The following is a 23,061-nucleotide window of genomic DNA, read 5'->3' on the forward strand; positions in this document are numbered from 1 at the left end:
CTCAACTGCTCCGCTGGGAGTGGCAAATCGAATGAATTGATACGCCGCCTCTTCGCAAACAATTGCGCCCAAAGGCCGATGCCGTGATATTGACACTGGCTTGCTGACATGTTCCACGCCGTATTTACAAGCGGACGGAATGCGCTCTTTATGGCCTCGTTTAATAAGTCATCAAATTTCATTGCCGTCAAGTAAAAAACAGATAAAACATGCATTTGCATATATTTATGGGATGCGGGGGCCATCAATGGAAACGAGACATTACTGCGTTTGCGCTCAATAAGCTCGAATTGGAACAAACTATACTGGCGAATGGGATGATATGTGGCATTGTTGACACTCAATGGGTTCGTTTGTGGCAGGATAAAAACGGTATTAAAATTCAGACAAATCGTATTGTATTTTTAATTAGACAGCTATGACTTTTTGATTTGCTTTTAATGACTGATGTTGTATAAGTTTCTTTAAACTATGTTGAACGAAGAGAAAATTATCAATAAATTTTTAAAGCTCAGGATATTGGTCATAGTATAGACTTAACAAAAACAAGCAGGAACGCTATAGTAGAGTTTCTGGACTATTAGATATCCGATACTCATTGCTTATATACAAATGTTGCCTACATAAAGACACAATTTTGTAAGGCTTTATCTTTGTTAATAATATTATGGTTTGATTTTTTTTAATAAAACGAGAAAAAAAAATTTTAAAAACAGACCAAAACAAAAATAACAATCAATAATTTCAATAAACTCTGATTGACCTTGATAAAATAAATTATAGATCTCATTAAAAGTAAACCTATATATTAGATTGGACTCAAAGAATATGATAAATCGTAGAGTGTGAACGTTATCAGTGGAAAATTCGAAGCAATATTGCCAAAGGATTAATTTGTTTAAACAAGTTTAATCTCCGCATTCGCATTAAAAAAATATTTAAAAAAAAACAAATTTTATTAGATTTACCTATGGGCAAACTGAAAATTACACCATTCCATTAACTCCAACTAAAATCTTTTAATTTTTTTATTCGCAAATTAAACAAATCTACTGATTCCAAATATAATCCGGTAATTTGTTTATTCCCAAAAGCGGTCAGGCGTGATTTAACCCATATCATTTCATCGGCAACAAGGTTAAGAATTGTTCAAAGATTACGTTTACCCATACGGTTTTTGGGTTTCCAAATCGATCCATCCTTATAATATATACATACATCTATATCTTATAACTTGAAATATTCAAAACGAATGTAAATTTCTGCTTATCGTAGAATTAAGAATTCTCCCCTATGATTTTTGGGTTTCCAAATCCACCCATCCTAATATATACATATGTATCTTATAACTTGAAATGTTGTTAACGCTTGTAAATCTCCACTAAACAATAAAAGCTAGGCTCTTTACTCTCGAATTCTTTCGTTATTTCTCTCGCATTCTTAATCAGCTGATCACGAGCGAAAAAGCTTTTCAGAGCTTTCAAGAGAGTAAAGATCGGAATATATACTATATACCGACCACCTGTATATATACGGCATGTGGCACTTGTTGTCCGCTCAGTCCAAATTTTCCACTCTCTGCGAAACACGAAACAAAGAACATAATGTCGGGCAACAAATACTGCTTCGCCATCGATCGCGGCGGCACCTTCACGGACGTACTGTGCATCTGTCCCGGCGGAAAGGTGCGCACCATGAAGCTGCTCTCCGAGGATCCGGAACGCTACAGCGATGCCCCTCGCGAGGGCATCCGGCGGATCCTCAAAGAGGAAACCGGGGAGGATCTGGCAGCCAGTGGTTTGGTAGACACCTCCAAAATTGGTTGGGTTCGCATGGGCACCACGGTGGCCACCAATGCCCTGTTGGAGCGCAAGGGGGATCCGGTGGTGTTAGTGGTCAACAGTGGCTTCCGGGATCTGCTCTACATTGGCAACCAGGCCAGACCAAAGATCTTCGATCTTAACATCCGCAAGCCAGCGAATCTCTATAAGTCTGTGGTCGAGGTGGACTGCCGTATAGTTCCAGAGCAGGCGGATCGCTGTGAGCTGAGTGAGTAGTGGTGCTCCACAATAAAACCGACCGCGATTGCTAAACAGAATACCAATACAGATCACAGCTGGAAGGTGCTGGAGGGTGTGGCCGGCACCAAGTATCTGGAGGTGCGACCAGTTGATGAGGTGGCTATACGAGAATCCCTCTCAGTAGCCCGTGATCAGGGCGTCTCCTCGGTGTCCGTGGTGCTAGCCCACAGCTACGCCTGTCCGGAGCACGAGCTCCGGGTGGGAGCCATCGCCCGGGAGCTGGGCTTCAGCCATGTCACGCTCTCCCACCAGGCCATGCCCATGTGCCGGGTGGTGGCCCGGGGATACACGGCCTGTGCGGAGGCCTATTTAACGCCCCATGTGGATCGCTACTTGGCCAGGTGAGTGCATCTAATCTATGGTCTGGTCTGGTCTGTAAATTAGCTGAATGACCCAGCTCTTTTCGGGCCCAAAGATGTTTTTAACCGCGGCGGGGGAGTCGCCATAAAGATAAGTCCGTAGTCAGACTAAAAGCAGAATAAAACCCAGCAAAGCAAACATCCAAAGCTAAGATCTCTTATAGGGTTACGTAAAGTAAACAAATAGAGAATAACAAGGCTTGGATAAGGGTCTCGACTTTGGGATACCTCTAAATGGGATTATAACTAGGGTAATCCTATAAATCTTTAATTGTGTATAATTGTATAATAAATATTAACATTTAAATGAAGAATATATAAAAAGTATATCATTAATATTTTTTAAATTTAATATCGAATTATGATTGAGTTTTTTTTATTCTATAAAAATTCAATCTTTGAAAATCCTTTAATTTGTATCCGCAGTTGTGAAAAAAATATATTTTACTTTAAAATGTTGAATCACATTTAAATATAGAATATATATAAAATAGTAATAATTATTTTTATTTTATTAATTCAACTGGTATTTGTTCTACTGTCTTTTATATTCTTTGTTTTTCTCTTACTAGTTCATAGCCCTATCTTATCACAATATACCCAAGTTTCTAAAGATCTTGAGGGTATAAAAACAAAAGCGCGCTCTCACTGATTGCGTTTTTTTTTTAATACACACTGGCGGTCAAAATAAAGGGGACAGCATCAGGTTGTTTTATTTTTAATAGAAATTCCAGGCTAACATTAGTCTCTCATCCTGTAGTTTCAAATCTGGCTTCGACAAGCAGCTGGAGGGCGTGGATGTGCTCTTCATGCAATCGGACGGAGGCCTGACCAACATGGAGAACTTCCGTGGAGCCCGTGCCATTCTCTCCGGACCAGCGGGTGGCGTTGTGGGATACGCTCTGACGGGAGCCCGGGAGACGGAGCTACCACTTATCGGGTTCGACATGGGCGGTACCTCGACGGATGTGTCCAGATACGCCGGAACCTATGAGCACGTGATCGAAAGCACCACCGCAGGTGTAACAATACAGGCTCCTCAGCTGGACATCAACACCGTAGCTGCAGGCGGCGGATCGCGGCTGTTCTTCCGGTCTGGCATATTTGTGGTGGGTCCGGAATCAGCCGGATCCCATCCAGGACCTGCCTGCTACAAGAAGGGAGGTCCTCTGACAGTGACGGATGCCAATTTGATACTGGGACGCATTCTGCCGCAGTATTTCCCCAAGATCTTTGGCCCGAAGGAGAACGAACCGCTGGATCATGAGATTGCCAGGAGTAAGTTTGTGGAGTTGCAGTCGGAGATCAACGAATACTTGAAGGCCTCTGGGGATAACCGGGTCTTAAGCGTTGAGGAAGTGGCTCTCGGTTTCATTCGGGTGGCCAACGAAACCATGTGCCGTCCCATTCGAGCTTTGACCCAATCCAGAGGACTGGATACGGCAAACCATGTGCTCTCCTGCTTTGGAGGAGCTGGTGGTCAGCATGCCGGCGCCATCGCACGTAATCTGGGAATCGCCAAGGTGGGTACAATTCGGATAAATATGATTTAAAGGAAAAACTCTTATTAGTTTTTGAGTTATTTTAAGAGGAATAGTGGTTTAATTTGGTATCAGACCAAATACCATATTTTTTAAAATCTTTACTAACCAAAAGTCTTCAAAAATGTATTTTTTCATTAGTTAAAATCTAAAGTCGATGATTAGTAAACAATACATTTTTTTCCAGGTTGTGGTCCACAAGTATGCCGGAATCCTGTCCGCCTATGGAATGGCTCTGGCAGACGTGGTCCAGGAGGTCCAGGAGCCGAATGGCCTTGAGTTCAGCGATGCGAATGCACAGCAGCTGAAGGACCGCCTAGACGCCTTATCTCAGCAATGTCACGACAAGTTGGCGGAGCATGGATTCAAAACGATCGAACTGGAGCCCTTCCTCCACTTGCGCTACGAAGGCACCGATGGCGCCTTAATGGTTGCTCCGGCAGCTGGAAAGCAGTCCTCGGGCTCAAATTCCCTGATAGTGGCCTACGGAGATTTCAATGCCACTTTCCTAGAGCGTTACCGCACGGAATTTGGATTCGTATTGCAAAACAGACGCATTATTGTGGATGATATTCGCATTCGAGGATTGGGCAAGAACGAGACACCCCCGGAATCCAAAATTCAGAACGCCTCCGAAGTGACGCCTCCAGCCGAATCCAATTCCCGTTGTCGCCTCTATTTCGATCAGGGCGGCTTCGATGCTCCGATTTACCTGACCAAGAACCTTCTGGCCGGACACAAGATCGCCGGACCCGCGGTGCTCATTGATCAGCTCTCGACCATTGTCGTTGAGCCGGAGTGCGGTGTCCAAGTTACCCAGTTCGGGGACCTTATCATGGATGTGAAGACGGGTGGCAAACATGGCATCAATGCGGACTTGGATCCAGTGCATCTGAGCATCTTTAGCCACCGCTTCATGAGCATCGCCGAGCAGATGGGCAGGGTGCTCCAGCGCACTTCGATTTCAACTAACATCAAGGAGCGACTGGACTTTTCGTGTGCCCTTTTCGGACCGGATGGTGGATTGGTGAGTAATGCTCCCCACATCCCGGTTCACCTGGGCGCCATGCAGGAGACTGTCCAATATCAACTGAGGGTGCGCGGAGAGACCCTGAAGAACGGGGATGTCATCCTGGCGAACCATCCCTCGGCAGGAGGATCCCACCTTCCCGATTTGACGGTCATTACGCCGGTGTTTTATGAGTGAGTATTGGAAAGACTTTAAAAATTGAAAACAAAACTAATTTAATTATTTGAACATTTATTATTTCATTAAATCATCTCATACGGAATTCTTTTAAAACCACGAAAAAACATTTTCGGTGACTACTATTTTTTTACTTTAATCTTTCGAATTTATCAAAATTAAAATATTTGATTTTAAAATAATAAATTAAATTAAATTTTTGTTGGGTATCGAATTAATACTTATACCTTTATTATGACAAAGACTCTTTTTTGGCGTAAGAAATATTTCTTAAGTTTTTTGATATTACCCTGTTTTTTTGATCTCTTAAATATTTAATCTTCATAAATATTTCCAGGGATCACCCGCGACCGGTCTTCTTTGTTGCCTCCCGAGGTCACCATGCGGATATCGGTGGCATTACTCCCGGCTCCATGCCGCCGCACTCCACCTCGTTGGCCCAGGAGGGTGCCGCCTTCAAGTCCTTCCTGATCGTGGAGAATGGACTCTTCCAGGAGCAGCAGATCATTGAACAGCTGACCACGCCTACATCCGCAAAGGGTGCCGTGGGCACGCGGAACCTAAGCGACAATCTGTCGGATCTGAAGGCCCAGATCGCGGCCAACCACAAGGGTATCCAGCTGGTGGCGGAGCTGATCGACAGCTATGGACTGGACGTGGTGCAGGCGTACATGTCCCACATCCAGAAGAACGCCGAATTGGCAGTTAGGGATATGCTGCGACAGATTGGGCGGGATACGCTGGAACGCACGGGATCCACGGTGTTGGAGGCGAAGGAGTTCATGGACGATGGCTCTCCCATCGCCCTCAAGGTGACCATCGATGCGGAGCAGGGATCGGCCCTGTGTGATTTCACCGGATCGGGGGTGGAAGTGTGGGGCAACTGCAATGCCCCGCGGGCCATCACCTTGTCCGCCCTAATCTACTGCCTGCGCTGCATGGTCGGCCACGATGTTCCCCTCAACCAGGGCTGCCTGGCCCCCATCCAGGTGATCATTCCGAAGAACTCCATACTGGATCCTTCGGAGGGAGCCGCCGTGGTCGGTGGCAATGTGCAGACCTCGCAGCGCATCGTGGACACCGTGCTAAAGGCCTTTGGGGTGTGCGCCGCCTCGCAGGGATGCATGAACAACATAACCATCGGGGACGAGACCTGGGGATACTACGAGACCGTGGCCGGAGGAGCAGGCGCCGGACCCGGCTGGCACGGAGCCGGTGGAGTGCACACGCACATGACGAACACCCGCATCACCGACCCTGAAATCCTGGAGCTGCGCTATCCCATGATCCTGAAGCGGTTCTGCCTGCGCACCGATGGCTCCGGCGGACGAGGTCAGTTCCACGGAGGCGAGGGCGTAGAGCGGGATCTGCTTTTCCGCAAACCGGTAACCCTGTCCGTCCTGACGGAGCGACGCACCCTGCAACCCTACGGTCTCGCTGGCGGGGAATCTGCAAAGAGTGGCCGTAACTTGGTGGTCAAAAGGGATGGTCGAGTGATCGCCTTGGCAGGAAAGACCTGCATCGATGTGGAGGCTGGGGTATGTTTTGATATACGTTAAAATTACTTCGGGTACTAAACGATCTATTTTAGGATACTTTTGCCATGAAAACTCCAGGCGGAGGTGGATTTGGACCTATTGAAGATTTTTCTAAAACCGGAGAAGGTTTGAATCAGGAAAACAGCAAACGATACGTGGAGCGTGGCACTGTTTTCAACTACCTCCAATCCCAGGAATCTGCCTAAAAATTATCTTTTATATTTTGTAAAACAAAAATTGTATGTGCCATATTAAAAAAGTCTCTTAAATTGAGTGTTAAAATCAGGTGTAGGTCCCAATAATAAAATTTATTCAGTGTTTAAAAAATTAAAACAAATGTTTTATTTCCTTATGCAAATTTTACATATTTCAAACATAAGTACATTTTTAAACGTTGTTTCCACTTAGAAAATAATTAAAGAAGATCATATAATTGAAAATAAACCAATTATTTAGACTTACACTTTTGGACTGAAATTAGATAATTATATATTTGGCTTACAAAAAGCTGTTTAAATAGTGCGCCAAGCTAAAGCCGGTATATGAAACTATCGATAATTATAAACGAACATATGTTTTCGGTGACTGCAATCGCCGACAGTCTATCGATACTTGTGCGTAAATATGTTTTGCACGTGTTGCATTTGAAAAACTGGTGTCCGTAAACAAAAGTGTTTTTTCGGCAAATTAAATCAGCTAAGCGCAAATGAAGTGAATGGTAATTGAGTGCAAACTATAACAAAATGGCAGCGTTAGCGGAAAAGACAAAAGAGACGAACACATTTCGGGTGAGTGTCCCCAGAAGTCTCACGTTGTTGGGTGCTCCGTCTCACATGTTCTTTTCTCGCAGTTCAAATCTTTCGGGGATCGGGTGAATGAGATTGACTTGCGGCACTTGGCCCTCTACCACATCGGCCACCGGAACGAGGAGCTCGACGAGGAGGAGAATGCAACCTACTTCCAGCAGACAATTCAGAAATGGAACGTGCTCAATCTCACCGAGGAGTACAACTACTTCAGCAAACGATGCAGGAAGATAGTCACCCTGCCGCAGCTGCTGCACCAGAAGGACTTTGTGGTGGACCTGCTGCTAGAGCGCCTGGCCACCGCCACGAATCTGTCCCAACAGCCGCTGCTGGAGCTGCTGTACGTCCTGGCCAGGGATCTCCGCGAGGAGTTCTACCCTTACTTCCAACGCGTCCTGGATCGCCTGATCTGTCTGCTCAACACCCAGGATGCCGAGCAGCTGGAGTGGACACTGATCTGCCTGGCTCACCTGTTCAAGACCCTAAAGCCATATTTAAAGCGCAACATTGGTGTGGTGTTCAATGCCATTCTGCCGCTCCTGGATGAACAGCACTATGCCGAACATGTGACCAACTTTGCCGTGGAATGCTTTGCATACATTGCCCGCGATGTCCGGGATTTCCCTCGCTTTCTGACCTTTGTGCTGCAGACTGTACTGCGTGAGCAGGTGGAGAGTGTCCATGGCTGTGGCCGGCTCATCTACGAAATTCTACGCGGCGTCAACGGACAGCTGCACAATTCGGCGGCCGAGATCTTTGCCCATGTTTTAGAAGTGCTTGTTAATAAGGCCTCAGCTCACACAAAAGCGCAGACAGAGCTCTTGGGCGATATAGTGGAGTACTCCTTGGGACTTCTGCTGAACTTCCTGCGCTCAGATCAAAGCAATGTCCTGTGGCAGAAGCTCTGCTCCGCGGCTAGCACCGATAGTGCTGATGTACTGCGGCTAATCAATCTAATGCTGCCCCTGGTCACCCACAAGGATGGACGCTATGTCTCCGAGCTTCCGCTGGTGGTTTCCACCCTGCTGAAACTGTTGGAGCGGGAAGTGGATCCACTACAGCCGTTGACAACCTTGGTCACCAGTCTGCTAAAGGCTCAGCATACTCAACTCACCCAACTTGATGCCAGTCGCCTGTTGCAAAAACTTTTAAACATAAGCCGAAAACACGTTTCGGTATACGAAGACACCATTCTGCAGCTACTAGACTATCCACAATTTGAGATTCTTGTGCTACCTAATGCAATTGGATACTACGAAGATCAGAGACAAACTAGAGCGCTGGAGCTACTGGCTCGTATTGTTCAGCACAAAAGACCCCTGCAAGTGGATGGCAATTCGCTGGCCCAATGGGATGCTTATCCCCTCCAGCTGAAGCAAAAGGAGGCTATTAAGATCGTGGAGAAAGAGCTACTGGAGTTGGATTTAAGCAAGGAGGATCACCTCCTATTCCTTATCCTGGCTCCACACCTGAGGGGATTCAGCAAGCAGCCTTTGGAGCAAATATTGCAATCACTCATTCAGAAGTTCCTAAAAGATGAAGAAAAGGATTTTACCCAGCTTCTTTTGCTACTTCAAACGCATGCCTTGCTCAAGTTTAATCTACCCAAGAAACTGCGATCTAAAATAAGCGACTATTTAATCCCTGAACTGGGGAAAGACCTCCGAGCCTTGGCCTGCTTGCAACTGGTTCTTCTAGAAACCCCTAAGAACGAGCTTTCCGCCTCGGAGGAATTACTTTCTGCCATTTCGAGTCTTCTAAGCCAACCACTGTTGCAATACAGACGCATAGCAGCTCACTGCTTGGATGTGCTAAACTCGTCGAGCAAAAATAATCCCTACACATACTTTTTTGCCGCTGCCTGCATCGAGCCCACCATACACAACTATCGCGATCTGCTCCTTCAGCTGCAGCAGTTGGAACCGGCGGCTGCTCAGTTCAAGCAGTTCTCGGAGTTGCCACATTTCAAGGAGCACTCCGTACACCTCTTACTCGGCTTGCTCTACAATAATTTCAAGTTTGTGTGGGCGCCGGTCCAACAGCTCCTGGCTGCATACGCAAAAACTATGACGGCAGATGAGTTCTGGAACCCCTTTAAGGCCAAGTTGCTGGAAACTGTCGCCTGCATAGACTACAAAAAGGAGGTGACAACATTGCAAGAGCCATTTCAACGGGACTATCAATCGGCAGCGCTTACCATGCTCCTTCCTTTGGCCGGGGAGCCACAATTGACTCTTCAACAGGCGCTCAACTACCGTCAACTCCTGTGGCAAAGCCTTCCCAAGTTGGGAACTCTTGCTGAGGTAAAGAATGCGGATTTGGTGAGAATGTTTTTGCAGTTTTTAGAGCAGGAATATCGCGCTCAGTTGGAAAAATCGGAGTATACTTGGAATGTAAACGAGGCGACAGGTGAGCTATCTACAGTTAATTGCAAAAAATCAGTATTGTAAAGCTTCTTATTATTTTTAGCTGCTGATGTCGATGCCGATGATGATGATGAGAATGAGACTAAGCCCGAACCACGAGGCCGCCAGAAAAGAAGAACACACAACGCCCACACTAAGTTCATACTTCAAACGCTCCAGCTGAAACTGGCCTGTTTTGTCTCGCAGCCCAATCCCAAGGCCCTGCATCGGCAGGCGGAAATGCACGACTTCTATTTGGAGCTTCTAGCTGGTCCGAATTCCCAGTTGCAACAATTGGCTTTGGACTGCCTCGCGGCCTACAAGCAGCCAACGGCTCTGGTGCAGCAAAAATCTCAGCTATCTGGTCTTATTGATGAAGAAAAGTTCAAAACCACACTTAGTGGCTTCGAACTGGCCAGCATTCAGGCACAGCAGAGATCAGAACTGATGCCCTTCATGCTCCGCGTGCTCTATGGCAAAATGCTGACCAAGGGTGTCCAAAAGCAACTGAGTGCACAGCTGCGAAAGACGTTGATCCTTCGATTTCTGGGTCAACTAGAGGAGTCCGAGATCATGGATTTCCTGCAAATGGCCTTCGGAAGATTTACTGCCTACACCGATAAACCAATTAATGAGATTGCCAAATACGTTCGAAACTCCTATGATCCGTCAGCTGTAATTGCAGCTAAGCAGTTGCAGAGGATCGTGAATTTACTAGAGCTCATTCGCAAGGAATTCGCCGGCAGGCTGTCGGCTGAATTTCAATGTTACGTTTTGAAATTACTGCTGCTCGTGGGAAGCGTCGCCCAGGAAGTCATCAATGGAGAGGGAAAGCTGGTGGCTGCCTACAAGAATGTGAAGCACTCGGGCCTGCAGACACTGGTCAACTACTTTGGCCAGCTGGTGGACATGGATGAGCTGTGGCAGGAGCCGGAAATGAATGCTATTTGTGAGGTCTACCTCTGGCCTGGTATCGCTCGCCTTTCGCAGGACTCCATTCACACGCCCACACCCATGCTGAAGTTGCTCCTTTTGTGGGGCGGGGAACCCCGCTACCAGAAATGGTTGAACAGGAGTCCTCTTTCCGATAAACTTCCAATAATGAATCACTTGGTGGCTCTGCTGCTTAATGACAAAGCCAAGCCTAATGTCAAGCGTTCGCTTCTGCAGATGGTGGAGCAACTCCTGGAAGCGGCTGCCACTGAGGAGTACGGTGCCGAAGCACTGTCTATTGTGCATCCCCACATTCCAGCGATCCTGCAGCAGTTGCAGAATAGTTGGCGCCACAAGAAGGCCGGCAGACAGACGCTTGATAAGCGGGAGCTCAACATTCTAACCCTTATTACCTCGCATGTGGAGGAACCAGCTACTTGCGAGCTGCTGCTGGAGGTAGTCCTGCCCATATTCACCAAGCAGGCGGCTTCAGCTGGCCCGGAGACCGTCGTTCAATTAGTCACCACATTGTCCAACTTGCTCAAACGTGTCCCGAAACCGCAGGATTATGTTCGTCAACTAGCTCCGCTGTTCGAACAGGTTAATGTACTGCCTGCTAGAAAGTTACTTTGCGAACTCTTGGCGGACATGGCGAAAAGGCTGCACAAGGAGGCGAAACAGAACTCCGAACTATCCTCCACTGCCGCATCTCTGCGGGAGTGGGTAAGGATTGTGCTGCTTCTTAATGCCTGGGACAAGAGATGGCTGGAGCAACCGGACTACGACAAACGTCTGGAGGGTCTTTCGGAACTTAAGCAGTTGGTGGAGAAAAAGGACAAGAAGATAGACTTGCAACTCGGAGTTCTGGTGGTCTACAACTGCTTTTACATGTTGCGCCACGATTCGGATCTGGGCATGAGAGTGAACATAGGGGAACTGCTAAAGCCCTTGCTTCCTTTAATAACTCTGCAACTAGAGGTAAAAGAGGATATACATTTCTGGCTGGAGGACACAGTGCTGCCTCTATTACAGCGCTGTATGAGAGATGAGAAGCACGAGCATGCGAGGAGCGAGGCCATTGGTTTACTGGGCGAACTGGCACGCCAATGTCCAGCTGCACACGAGGTCTTGAAGGATCTCTCGCCACTGGCGGACAAACACGACCTGGAGGTGGACTTCTTTGAAAACATGCTTCACCTGCAGACCCAGCGACACGGTCGTGCCCTACAGCGCCTGGTGAATATCTCGGGAGGCAGTTGGAGACAGGCGCCGCCCTGTGCGCGTACCCTCACCCAGTTCCTCCTCCCCCTGGCAACCAGGTATCTGATGAGCGAAAAGCACTCCGGAAAACACACGCTGGTGGATGCCGCCATCGAGGCGGTGGGAGTGATGAGTGAACTCCTGCCTTGGACTCAATACCAAGCAGTTCTCCGCTACTACCTCCAAAAACTAAGACATGCCCAAGGGCAGCAGAAGCAGTGTGTCCGACTGGTGGTTCGGATCCTGGATGCCTTTCACTTTGACTTGACCCAGGCGCAGACGGATCTCGCTTCGCTCGCCAAACTCAAGCAGAGACTAGCCGAGGAGGTAGAGGCAAAGGAGCCCGCTGAGGAGTCACCGGAAAATAAGACGGAAGAGGATGCTGATGCCGAAGAGAAGCCCTTGAAAAAAGAGGAGGATCAGTCGGACTTTATTGACTTCGAGGAAGAAGAGGTGGCCGAACCTGTGGTGGAACAACAGCGCACCCAATTGCTGGCTCCCAACGCTGCCAAGAAAGTCATGGCCACCATCACCACAGTGTTGCTGCCAACCCTGAACCGATCCATCACCGAAAAGACCAACTACGACACCAAGCACAAGGTAAACCGGCGACGCCTGAGCTACGAGCGCGAGGAAGAGGAAATCCAGCGGGTACCCATTGCCTTGGCTATGGTGAAGCTGCTGCAGAAGCTTCCTTTGGAATTATTGGAAAACAGTCTACCTGGTATGTTCACTAGACTAACCCAAAACGAGAGGCAATAATAATTCTTAATGTATTTCCTTTAGGAATCTTCATGAAGGTCTGCACTTTCCTACGATCTCCTCTGAAATCCGTCCGAATGCTAACCCGTGACATTCTCAAGAAGATTATGATCACGTTGGGTGGCAGTTACTTGGGCATGCTGCTGGAGCAGTTGCAATCACTCCTCACAAGGGGATTCCAGGTGCACGTACTCTCTGTGACTCTTCATGGCGTTTTGGATGCTCTGAAGGGCGCCCTGCAACCAGACCACATTGAAAAATGCCTGCAGAATCTACTGGAAGTGGCTCTAAATGATATATTCGGCGATGTGAGCGCCGAGAAGGAGGTGGAGAAAATCGTGGCCCACACGCCAGAAGCCAAACCAAGTGCGAAGAGCTATCTCACACTTCAAATAGCCGCTAGACATATTCGGGATAATTGCTTGTTGGACCTGCTCTTGCCCTTCAAAGAGCATTTGGCCCGATCCCATTCTCGCAAAGTCACTCAGAAGATTCAGGAGTGCTTTGCTAAAATCGTGGGTGGCTTAGTAGAGAACAGTCACATCGCAAGGGAGAGTCTCCTGATCTTCATATACGGCACGATGTCGGAGAGTATCAGTGACCTTTTGCCGGGCACTAAAAAGCGGCAGCTCACGGATAAGGAGCAGGCACTGATGAAAAGAACGCGTCCTGATTGCCTAATCCTTCAACCGGCGCCGGGAAGACGCAGTGTGGTCATCGGAAACAAGCAAGTCAAGTCAAATGCCCAGGCCAACGCTCACATTCTGGTCGAATTCGGTTTGGAGCTCCTTCATTTCGTTCTGAAACGAAAAAAGTTAACGGATCTGGACTATCAGCCCTTCCTGCATCCCCTACTTCCCCTTCTAAAAGATTCCTTGAGCAGCAACCACGCCAGAACCACTACCTATGCCCTAAAGTGCTACACGGCCATTTGGTTGGGAGATTACGAGCTCTCCGAACTGAACACTGAGGCACTTCAGCCTGTGGTTGGACGTATGTTTGAGATCCTTAAGAATTTCTCGACTTTTGGAGCCACCCGGCAGGAAGAGAACGCTCAGCTGGTCAGAGCGAGCTTTAAGGCAGTGGTGGCTCTACTGCGGAAGTGCCAGGATTACCAACTCAGCAACGAGCAAATAGAGCAGCTTCTGCTGCACATCGAACAGGAGCTGCAAGAAGGCGAATGCAGCAGCCAAACCATGGTGTTCACCCTGCTCAAGGCACTTGTGGGTCGAAAAGTGGACACTCGTTCCTTGCACGAACTGATGAAACGTTTGGGAGACCTTTCCATCATCTCACCCTCGGATTACGTGCGAGATGAGTGTCGTGGCATCCTGCTTACCTATATGATGGAGTATACGCTGCGTCAGAAGGTGGAGCAGTTGGTCAAGTTCATGTCGGTTCAGTTGTGCTACAGCCAAACCGCTGGTCGCCAGTCGGCCATCCAGTTTATGCACTCCATCATCAACAAATTCCCGCAGCTAATGTTGGCCAAACAATCCGAGTTTCTATACCTTTCCCTGGGCACTCGACTGGTTAACGATGAGGATCCCGCGTGTCGGCGCAGTGTGGCCGCTGCTCTGGAAGCTCTGATCGGACGTCTCACCAAACAGGAAAGGAAGCCCTTGCTGGATCTCACACTGCTGTTTTTCACCTCACCACAATCCAGCCAGAAGCCTGGAGTCCGGGAAATGGCCGCTGCTCTACTCTCGAGATTTGTTCAGGCAGAGAAGGCTGGTTTTGCAGAAAGATTGACATTGGTTCTACCCACTCTGGTGAATGTTCTGACTTTGGGTGATGCGGAAGCGGGCGGTAGATTCGTGCGGGCTCCAGGTAATCTGGCATCGGAGGTGGACGAAAATGATCTGCATAAAAAGAAAAGGCGAAAGGTAATCGCAGTGTTTATGAGTATGTAAATTATTTTCTTTAACATACCTTAATTTTTTTTCTAGAAATCCGAAACTACGCCCGATGAAGAACTCCTGCTAGCTGGCCAAGACCACGAACTGCGTTTGGAAGAACAACAGCGCAAAGTTGACCATCAGCTCATTCAACTGCAGTACTGTCTGCTGAAGATCTTCGAGCATTGCGGAGAGTCCTTGCTCAGCAATCCGGAACTTTCGGATACGATTGATGAACTGGCCTATGGCTCTCAGCGACATTTGGGACACGAGCACAACTGGGTGCGCTGCAATGCAGCCAAACTCCTTACCCACATCTTGGCTCACTACGATTACACTTATGTGGGCCAACAGCTGTCCGGAGTTAAGAGAGAAGAAGACACTGAGCAGAGCCTTTACTTCATTTATGCGCAGCCTGCCGAGGATATAAAATCTCTGGTATTAGATCTGTGTGCCCAGGTCACGCCGGGCCAAACAGCGCAGGAAATGGTCGACGAACTGACGAAGATTCTGTTGTACGTTGGACACATGCTGAGAGATGTTCCCTTCAGTCTGAAACAGGAGAAGGATGCTGATGAGGGTGAGGAACAAGAGACGGTCAACAAAATAAATCTTAACTGGCTGCTGCGAAATATACGTTTTCTGATCAACAAAGAAGTGGCCAAGGCTCCTCACGATACCAGCATAGTACGTATGACCCTATACTATCCAAAGAGTGATTACTGATACTTTTTTCAACTTTAGCGGACTGCTATGTTCACGCTTATAGAGGCTCTGTCCACGCTGCTCAGTGTGGAGTCCGTGACCCGATTGGCGCCGTCGCTCCTCCAGGCCCTGGTTCGCGAAATGTCCGAGGAGGATCAGAACGTGGACGCGGAGTTGCGCCAGCAAGCCCTCCGCGTAGGCAGTCGTCTGAGGAAGCGCATCGGAGCCGATATCTACGACAAACTGAGGAATGCGGTGCAGACCAGGCTGATGGCTCGCCGTGCCGAGCGCCGCAAGGTTGTGGCCCAGGAGAAGATCCATGATCCGGAACGGGCGGCCAAGCGGAAGGCTGGCGTGCAGGAGCGCAAGAAGGCAGCGAAGCGTCTGAAGGCAGCTGTCATCCGCGGCAAAGCGCCAGACATCAAGCAAAAGCTTAAAAAACGCAAACGGAAAGCAGAAATGGATGGATTTTAATTAGTTAGTCGGTTGTTTTTTTAAACTAAGTTGTTTTCTAAGTAGAACGGAAATATACCGGAAATTGTAGCCTACCTAAGCAATATGTGGAAAATATACAAGCCGTTATTGCAATAAAACTTAATTTAACGATTTGATTACAAAATTTTTGGAAATTGGTTTCTTAAAGAAGAGCCAGATGTTACAGCTTAGTCTACCTTACTTATTATAAAATTAACTAACTTTGGTAATTGAGTAATTTAAATTTGGCGCTTCTTATCGATTAATTGTTTGTGGAGCACTCCTATCGATACGAAAAGGGGAGCCATCGATAAGTCGACTCGCATGTGTTGTGCAATTCCAGTTGTTGTTATTGTTTATTATTTCGAAAATGCAGCAGCTGCGAACCGCCGTGATCCACGGCCTGGCCAGAAGGATCCTTTTCCCATCAAGGACTACCCACAGCGCCAGTGCCGAGATCTACGACGTGGTGGTAATCGGAGGCGGACATGCCGGCACAGAGGCATCGGCGGCAGCCGCTCGCATGGGATCCCGCACGCTGCTGCTCACCCACAAACTGGAGACCATTGGCGAGATGTCCTGCAATCCCTCGTTCGGGGGCATTGGCAAGGGCCACCTGATGCGCGAGGTGGATGCCCTGGATGGGGTTTGCGGCCGCTGCTGCGATGTGAGCGGAGTCCATTACAAGGTGCTCAACAGGCGACGCGGACCGGCAGTTTGGGGACCCAGGGCGCAGATCGATCGACAGCTGTACAAGAAGGCTGTGCAGCGCGAGCTGCATAGCACTCCCAATCTGGAGATCCGAGCAGCTGCCGTGGACAACCTCCTCATCGAGGATGAGCAGGACACCCAAACCAGGCGTTGTGCTGGAGTTCTGTTGGCCAACGGCGAAGTGGTTCGCAGTCGATCCGTGGTGCTCACAACGGGCACTTTCCTGCGGGCACACATAAACATCGGACTAGAGGTGCGTCCAGCCGGGCGGATTGGAGATGCTCCAGCCAAAGCCCTGGGCGAGGCCATCGACAGATTGGGTTTCCGCATGGGAAGGCTGAAAACGGGTACTCCGCCCAGGATAGCAAAGAGGAGTGTGGATTACTCACAGCTTCAAAGGCACGATGGTGATGATCCTCCCATGCCATTCTCCTTCCTCAACAGACAAGTTTGGATACCCGCCAAAGATCAGTTGCCCTGCTATCTTACCTACACCACTGAAAAGGTCAGTGACATTGTGCGCAATAATCTCCACGTGAATCGCCATGTCACCGAGGAGGTAACCGGTCCACGCTATTGTCCTTCGATTGAGTCCAAAATCCTGCGGTTTGGCGCCAAGGTTCATCAAGTGTGGCTGGAGCCGGAGGGTCTGGACAGCCCTTTGGTGTATCCACAGGGAATCTCCTGCACGCTGCCATACGAACAACAAGTGGAACTGGTCCATGCCATCCAGGGTCTGGAGAATGCGGAAGTTGTTCAGCCCGGCTACGGGGTGGAGTACGATTTCATAGATCCCCGCGAGCTGTATCCCACGCTGGAAACGAAACGAGTGCCCGGACTCTTCTTTGCTGGTCAGATAAATGGAACCACAGGCTACGAGGAGGCAGCGGCCCAGGGAATCATAGCTGGTGCAAATGCGGCCGGAAAAACTCGTCACGGCGACGGAAGGAAACTAACTATAAGCCGAACAGAAGGATACATAGGTGTGCTGATCGACGACCTCACATCTCTGGGCACCAACGAACCCTATCGAATGTTCACCAGTCGAGCAGAGTTCCGGCTGTCACTTCGTCCGGACAATGCCGACATGCGCCTCACTCAAAAGGGATATGACTTTGGTCTGGTATTGCCACATCGGTACGAGCATTTCCAGAGAACCGAAGAGAAATTAAAATCGGCCATTGAATCCTTGAGACGACTACGCAAACACACCCACTACTGGCGCAAGGCACTCGATCTGCCCATGGCCAAATCTTCGATGGAGAAAACTGCCTTCGACATGCTAGGGATTCCGGCAGACAACATCTCTGTGGATCAGTTAATCCAGCTTCATCCTAGCGAACTGAGCTGGCTAAGCGGCGAGCGGAACTTGGCTGAAAGACTGAAAATCGAAGCGTTATACTCGTTCTTTGTGGATGAACAGCAGCGGGATGTGGAAGATGTGCGGCGTGAGGAGCGTCTCTCCATTCCTAGCGACATTGACTACTTCTCCAAGTCCCTGAATTTGTCCAACGAGGAGCGACAGAAGCTGACGCTCATTCAGCCGCAAACAATTGCAGCGGCCAGTAGAATTCAAGGGGTAACACCTTCTACAATTTTAAGGATACTGAAGTATGTCAAAAAAGCGGAAGTAGCGAAAGCTTAGTTAAGAAATGTATCTCTTGTAAATATAGAAAGTAATTAAATAATATTTTAATGTGCAATTTTAAAGGAGTTTATAAATTGAATCGTTAATTTTCTTGATACCAGAAATATACATTGGAATAGACACTTCCCATTCCCATCTCCTCAGACGAAAAAATATGTTTATAGCTTATCCTTAAGTAGAGTTTATTTCATAAAATCATAAATGCCTTATGTAAAGTTGCACAATATTGTTTAAATGTTTGTTTCGCATATCGTTTGCCACATGGTTGAACATTCGTACATATTTATTTTTGCGAGATTGTGTTGGCTCAAGTGAGTTGATATATACCCAACTATTTGCTGTGGTCGTGTGAAGATCTGAGAAAGAAGCGCCAATCTGTTGAATTTTAGATCTTAAGCACTTAGAACTTCTAGACACATTTTCGAACAGACTTGAGCGCTCCTCCTTATGTCTATTGCTATTGTTTTGGTAGCTTTTGTATTCGTGTACTTTTGTATTTGGTTTTCGGGTTCGATTGCGTTTCGGTTAGCTTACAGTTTAATGTTTTACACTTTGTATTCTGTTTACACACACAACGAAGATTGAGGGGGAGTTACAGTACATTTAATTTACGATCGATTTGTTTTCTTTGTTAAGGTTGTATTTGAAACTATTTTGCAGTAGTTGATTAGCTATCGCATGGCATTTGTGGTTACGTTACTATATGCGCGCCAATCGATTTCAGTTATCTGTGTGTCATTCAAGAATCTATTACGATTAGTTATTAAAATATATTCATTTTCAGTTTTACTGTTACATACACATAGTTTTGTCAAAAGGAAAAGTCGACTTGCATATGGCGGAATTTGTTCGGAATTGTCGAAGCGTGTCGGTGTCCATATTTAACTATTCAAAAAGGACGCCTCAACTTTGTGGGATATCCTGCTTCAAAACGAGTTGAATCTATAGTATAGGGTCTCAAATGGCCATAACTTGAGGCTCATACGCAATGATTTTTTGAGTTTTGGTTTGGTTTTTAATTTTTTTATAATATCACAGATTGCTCGAGATTTATGCATTAAAATATATATAAACCATTACTTCACGTATCGTCAAATGTTAGGCAATCTCAAACACAAAAAATAAACTGGGAGCAAGATAGAGGGGTAAGACTGGAAACGGGATTGAAAACTAGATCTATATCTTTGAGAGTTTGCTTGATTTTTAGGGTATTGACTACTTACTATAAACATCAATTATAGTGTGGATACAAAGTACTTTTGTTAGTAGTACGTCTCCATTTGCTAGCTTGTGTTTGGTTGGGTTTTCTGAAAAGTTTGCATATAAAATATTTCAAGTCACAAAAAAAAAATATTGTTAAGGGCCAAAGGGTGGCTTAAAAAAGTTGTTTAATTTCGAAAAATAATTTCGGCCTTTCGCTCTTCTCTTCTAATCCATTCCAGAATATCTCTCTAGGTTTTTGATTTGATTTGTTATCTAAATTTCAGTTCCGTTTTCCCCACTTTGTATTCGAGTTACATTTTCATACGTTCTCCGTTTTTATTCGTACTCTCCAAATCACAATTATTAGCAATTAGCAATTTAAGAATAAAATATAGCTACCCAGTATGTTTTGTATAATTTCTGTTTCTGTTGTGTATATATAAATTTCTTATCAGAATTTTAGACTAACTTTACAACTAGAATTATTTTGCTCGGGCCATGAACATTTCCACACGAAAACTACATCCAGAGTCTATGCAAGTACATATCTAAAATTCTTATGAATAACGTTTCTTTCGAGAGTAATTAATTTACTTGGAATATGTCACAATATTTTACATTTTATGCATATAAGATTTTTACACCAATTCAAAATGACTAATTGTGGTAGAATTGTATTCAACTGGTTGGGTAAACGTTAGATTGTAACACCGAGAACAAACAAATATCTGATATCTGTTATGGAATTTACATTGTATTGTTTATAGTGGCTAAAAGGTGATTCCATTGGCCAGCAGTTTCATCCTTCTCCAGGATTCCTTTAGAGCTTCAGGAACTCGTCGAGCATCCGCTTGCGCTGCTGGTGAAGAGCCCGCTCCGACAGCAAGTACATCCCAATATCGCTGTAGTTTTTCATTAGTTAGTTATTGGAATTACTGAAGAGTTGGTGTCATAAGGCTGTGGCCTCCTCCGCGCTGTTGCTGCGACCCAATCCGCCCAACTGCGGTTTGCTGTCATCTGAAATACACCGAGGTTTACTGCTTTAGTTGGAAAGTTTCAAGGATCACATAACCAAAGCGAAATAATAAGTGTAAGGCAAATAATTGTAAACAAAAAATATTTATTCAGGCCATTTCTAAAAGTATACGCTTCACATTTAAATAGGGAAATAATAATAATAACTAAGGATTAAAACATTTAGAATTGGATCTAGGCGGCGCTGGCAATACATTACAAGTTCTTGTATAAATAAAGATGCTTGACTAACAACTAAATTATCGCTTAGTTAAATGTAACTGAAGGTAGATGTTAACTAGTTCCGATCCGAGGCGACTTTTCAAAACTTAAACCTAAGCGTACGAACAATCGCTCCACTGGGCGACCCACTCCCGCCAGGGGATCTGTCATCATCTGGTGGGCTCGGCAGTGGGCGTGGCGGCACTGGTGGTCACCTCATCGCTGGTCATGGCCGCCGCCGCCTTGCTGGCGCCGCTGGTGCTGCTGCTGACCACCGGCGGCGGGGTGGTGCCACTGGTCGTGGAGGTCACCCCGCCGGAGGTGGACACGGTGTCTGGGGAGGCCATGGCCAGGGTCTTCGGAGGAGCCGGTGCCGGCGACACCGACAACCTGGTGCGCTGCTTCTCCTCCTCTATGTCTGTCTTGGGTGGGGCAGTCGTGTCCGAGTCTAGAATCTTTGGGGGCTCCTCTTTGCATTTACCTGATGCTGCTGCCGTGGCACCGACCGCCGGCATCGAGTTGTTGGTCTCCGACTGGGGGCTGGCACTTCGCCGGGAGGAGTTCTCCGGCGAGCTGTCCGGATGGATGGGTTTGTCACCAGGCGCAGCATTTGGCGTGGTGGGCTTCTTTTCTAGCGCCACTGGTGGCGGAGAACTCTTAAGCGGATCCTCTTTGTTGGCCACCACCTGCTCCTTGATCTCTCCCTGCGATGCTCCATTGGATTCGCCTCCATTCACCTCGTGATTCGCCGGCTGACCACTGCTGGCGTTCGAGGGCGCCTGGTTACTGGAATTCGAATTCGATCCGGTCAAATCCAAGGTGGCCGGCTCATGCGTCACCGGCGTGGCTGCCTTGTCTATCAGCGCTGATTGTTGGGCCGCAGCAGCCACCGCGGCCGCAATGTGATGCCTCATGGCATGGGGGCTACCGCCTGCTCTGCCGCCGTTCGCCGAGGAAGATGGGGTGATCGGGGGAGTGATCTTGGGCGAGCTGGGCAGCGAAAGGGGCTGCTGCTGATGGGCAGCCGTCGGAGTCATTCCGCTGGCCGCCGCCGCAGCCGCATGCATGGCCGCCAGATGGCCGTGGTGGTAGTAGTGGCCCATGTTGGGAATGTGGGAGCTGGAGGTGGTGGGCGGCATGCCACTGCCACTGACGCCGCTGGGCGTCGAGGTGGGCACCTGGTCCGCACTCAGCTTCACAGCTGCCGTCAGGTTTAAGCTGGTGTGCGGCGAAGATGCAGATAGGCTGGAGCTAGCTGTCACGGGAATGGAGTTGCTCATCCCCACTCCGCCGGCCGTGGAGGTGTGCGGTGGCAACTGGTGGGCCAGCGAGGCGGGATGGTGCGGCGACATGTGCGGATGGCTGAGGTTCAGACTGTGCGGATGGGCACTGAGTCCGAGGGCAGCGGCCGAGAAACCAGGATGCGTGAGTCCAGCAGCGCCCGGGTGAGCCAGGCCCATGGCCGCCTGCTGCAGGTGGTGCTGCAGATTGGTCCCATGGCCGCCGAGTGGAGACACTCCCACGCCTGGGAGCCCGGCCATGCCCAGGTTAAGACCCATGGCTCCGTGCGGACTCTGCCGCTGGGCATTCGCCGCCGCAGCATGGTAGTGCGACATCCCGGGCAGACCATGAAGGGCTCCTGGAGGTCCGCGCAAACTCATATTGAGATGTGGGATCATGGAGCCCAGAATATTCCGGTTCAGTGGGGCGTACAGCTGATTCGAGTAGTGATGCGAGGCATTCAGCAGCTGCTGGCGTTCCCGCTCCCGCTCGCGCTCCTCGTCCCGGAGTTTGCGTTCCCGCGCCTCCTTCTCGCGCTGCTCCTTCTCACGCTGCTCCCGCTCCCGCTCGCGCTGCTCCTTCTCCCGTTGCTCCTTTTCCCGCTGCTCCTTCTCACGCTGCTCGCGCAGCTCCCGCTCCTTCTCGCGCTGCATCTCCCGCTCGCGCTCCTCCTCCCGCGCCAGCCGCGCCCTGTGCTCCTCTTCCAGCTTCATCCGGTCGTGCATCGCCGGCGAGATGCCCAACGCTGCTCCGGGCATCATCGAGTAGAGGTGGGAGTAGGGCGAGGCCATTTGGGGATACAGTGCGGCCGCATGCGGATGCGAGGGATGGGCGCCGGCGGCACGGAACAGTTGGTAGCGATGCTCCAGGTACAGCTGCTCCGTGTACGGCAGTCCAGCGGGATTCAGAAAAGCTGCAATAAGCAAGGTGATTAGGATTTACAGTGAGTATTAGTAGCAGTCAAAATAATAGCATCTTAAGTAGTAATTATCTTTCTTAAGTGGGCTCATCTT

The 23,061-nt window shown here is 48.3% G+C and overlaps 4 protein-coding genes across 11 annotated transcripts in view; 3 read left to right on the forward strand and 1 right to left on the reverse strand.

Annotated features, from left to right (window-relative positions):
- Positions 1 to 1,550: 1,550 nt before the first annotated feature.
- On the forward strand, positions 1,551 to 7,059 carry LOC108038381 (5-oxoprolinase). The gene is made up of 6 exons (XM_017115160.2): positions 1,551 to 2,049; positions 2,110 to 2,422; positions 3,201 to 3,963; positions 4,169 to 5,184; positions 5,526 to 6,726; positions 6,780 to 7,059. The coding sequence occupies exons 1-6, from the start codon at positions 1,605 to 1,607 to the stop codon at positions 6,930 to 6,932; spliced, it is 3,891 nt and encodes a 1,296-aa protein (XP_016970649.2). The 5' UTR covers positions 1,551 to 1,604; the 3' UTR covers positions 6,933 to 7,059.
- A 290-nt stretch (positions 7,060 to 7,349) lies between these two features.
- On the forward strand, positions 7,350 to 16,093 carry LOC108038370 (small subunit processome component 20 homolog). Its single transcript, XM_017115149.2, has 6 exons — positions 7,350 to 7,514; positions 7,577 to 9,941; positions 10,002 to 12,854; positions 12,917 to 14,778; positions 14,842 to 15,477; positions 15,535 to 16,093. The coding sequence occupies exons 1-6, from the start codon at positions 7,470 to 7,472 to the stop codon at positions 15,967 to 15,969; spliced, it is 8,196 nt and encodes a 2,731-aa protein (XP_016970638.2). The 5' UTR covers positions 7,350 to 7,469; the 3' UTR covers positions 15,970 to 16,093.
- A 213-nt stretch (positions 16,094 to 16,306) lies between these two features.
- Positions 16,307 to 18,384, forward strand: LOC108038348 (protein MTO1 homolog, mitochondrial). The gene has a single exon (XM_017115129.2). It carries the CDS (start codon positions 16,340 to 16,342, stop codon positions 18,323 to 18,325), a length of 1,986 nt encoding a protein of 661 aa, XP_016970618.1. The 5' UTR covers positions 16,307 to 16,339; the 3' UTR covers positions 18,326 to 18,384.
- A 180-nt stretch (positions 18,385 to 18,564) lies between these two features.
- The window catches only part of LOC108038297 (atrophin-1), a 77,568-nt gene continuing 73,071 nt past the window's right edge, over positions 18,565 to 23,061 (reverse strand). For 6 of the 8 annotated variants that reach the window (XM_017115070.2, XM_017115078.2, XM_017115114.2 and 3 more), the window contains one exon: positions 20,632 to 22,961. In XM_017115070.2, coding sequence (XP_016970559.1) covers positions 20,938 to 22,961 — 2,024 coding nt within the window. In that variant the 3' untranslated portion in view covers positions 20,632 to 20,937. Of the gene's footprint in view, positions 20,569 to 20,631; positions 22,962 to 23,061 lie in introns of those variants that run through there. The other 2 variants (XM_017115087.2, XM_017115095.2) reach the window with 2 other exon arrangements.

The sequence above is a fragment of the Drosophila rhopaloa genome, unplaced genomic scaffold (genome assembly GCF_018152115.1).
Source record: "Drosophila rhopaloa isolate 14029-0021.01 unplaced genomic scaffold, ASM1815211v1 contig_115, whole genome shotgun sequence".
Taxonomy (NCBI): Eukaryota; Metazoa; Arthropoda; class Insecta; order Diptera; family Drosophilidae; genus Drosophila; species Drosophila rhopaloa.

Bases quoted from the DNA above. Each gene is read 5' to 3' on its own strand.
- LOC108038381 (XM_017115160.2), top strand. From the start codon at position 1,605: ATGTCGGGCAACAAATACTGCTTCGCCATCGATCGCGGCGGCACCTTC. The intron at 2,423-3,200 runs GTGAGTGCATCT...CTCATCCTGTAG, and splicing joins GTGGATCGCTACTTGGCCAG to TTTCAAATCTGGCTTCGACA. The intron at 3,964-4,168 runs GTGGGTACAATT...ATTTTTTTCCAG, and splicing joins GTAATCTGGGAATCGCCAAG to GTTGTGGTCCACAAGTATGC.
- LOC108038370 (XM_017115149.2), top strand. From the start codon at position 7,470: ATGGCAGCGTTAGCGGAAAAGACAAAAGAGACGAACACATTTCGG. The intron at 14,779-14,841 runs GTAATCGCAGTG...TTTTTTTTCTAG, and splicing joins ATAAAAAGAAAAGGCGAAAG to AAATCCGAAACTACGCCCGA. The intron at 15,478-15,534 runs GTACGTATGACC...TTTCAACTTTAG, and splicing joins CTCCTCACGATACCAGCATA to CGGACTGCTATGTTCACGCT.
- LOC108038348 (XM_017115129.2), top strand. From the start codon at position 16,340: ATGCAGCAGCTGCGAACCGCCGTGATCCACGGCCTGGCCAGAAGGATC.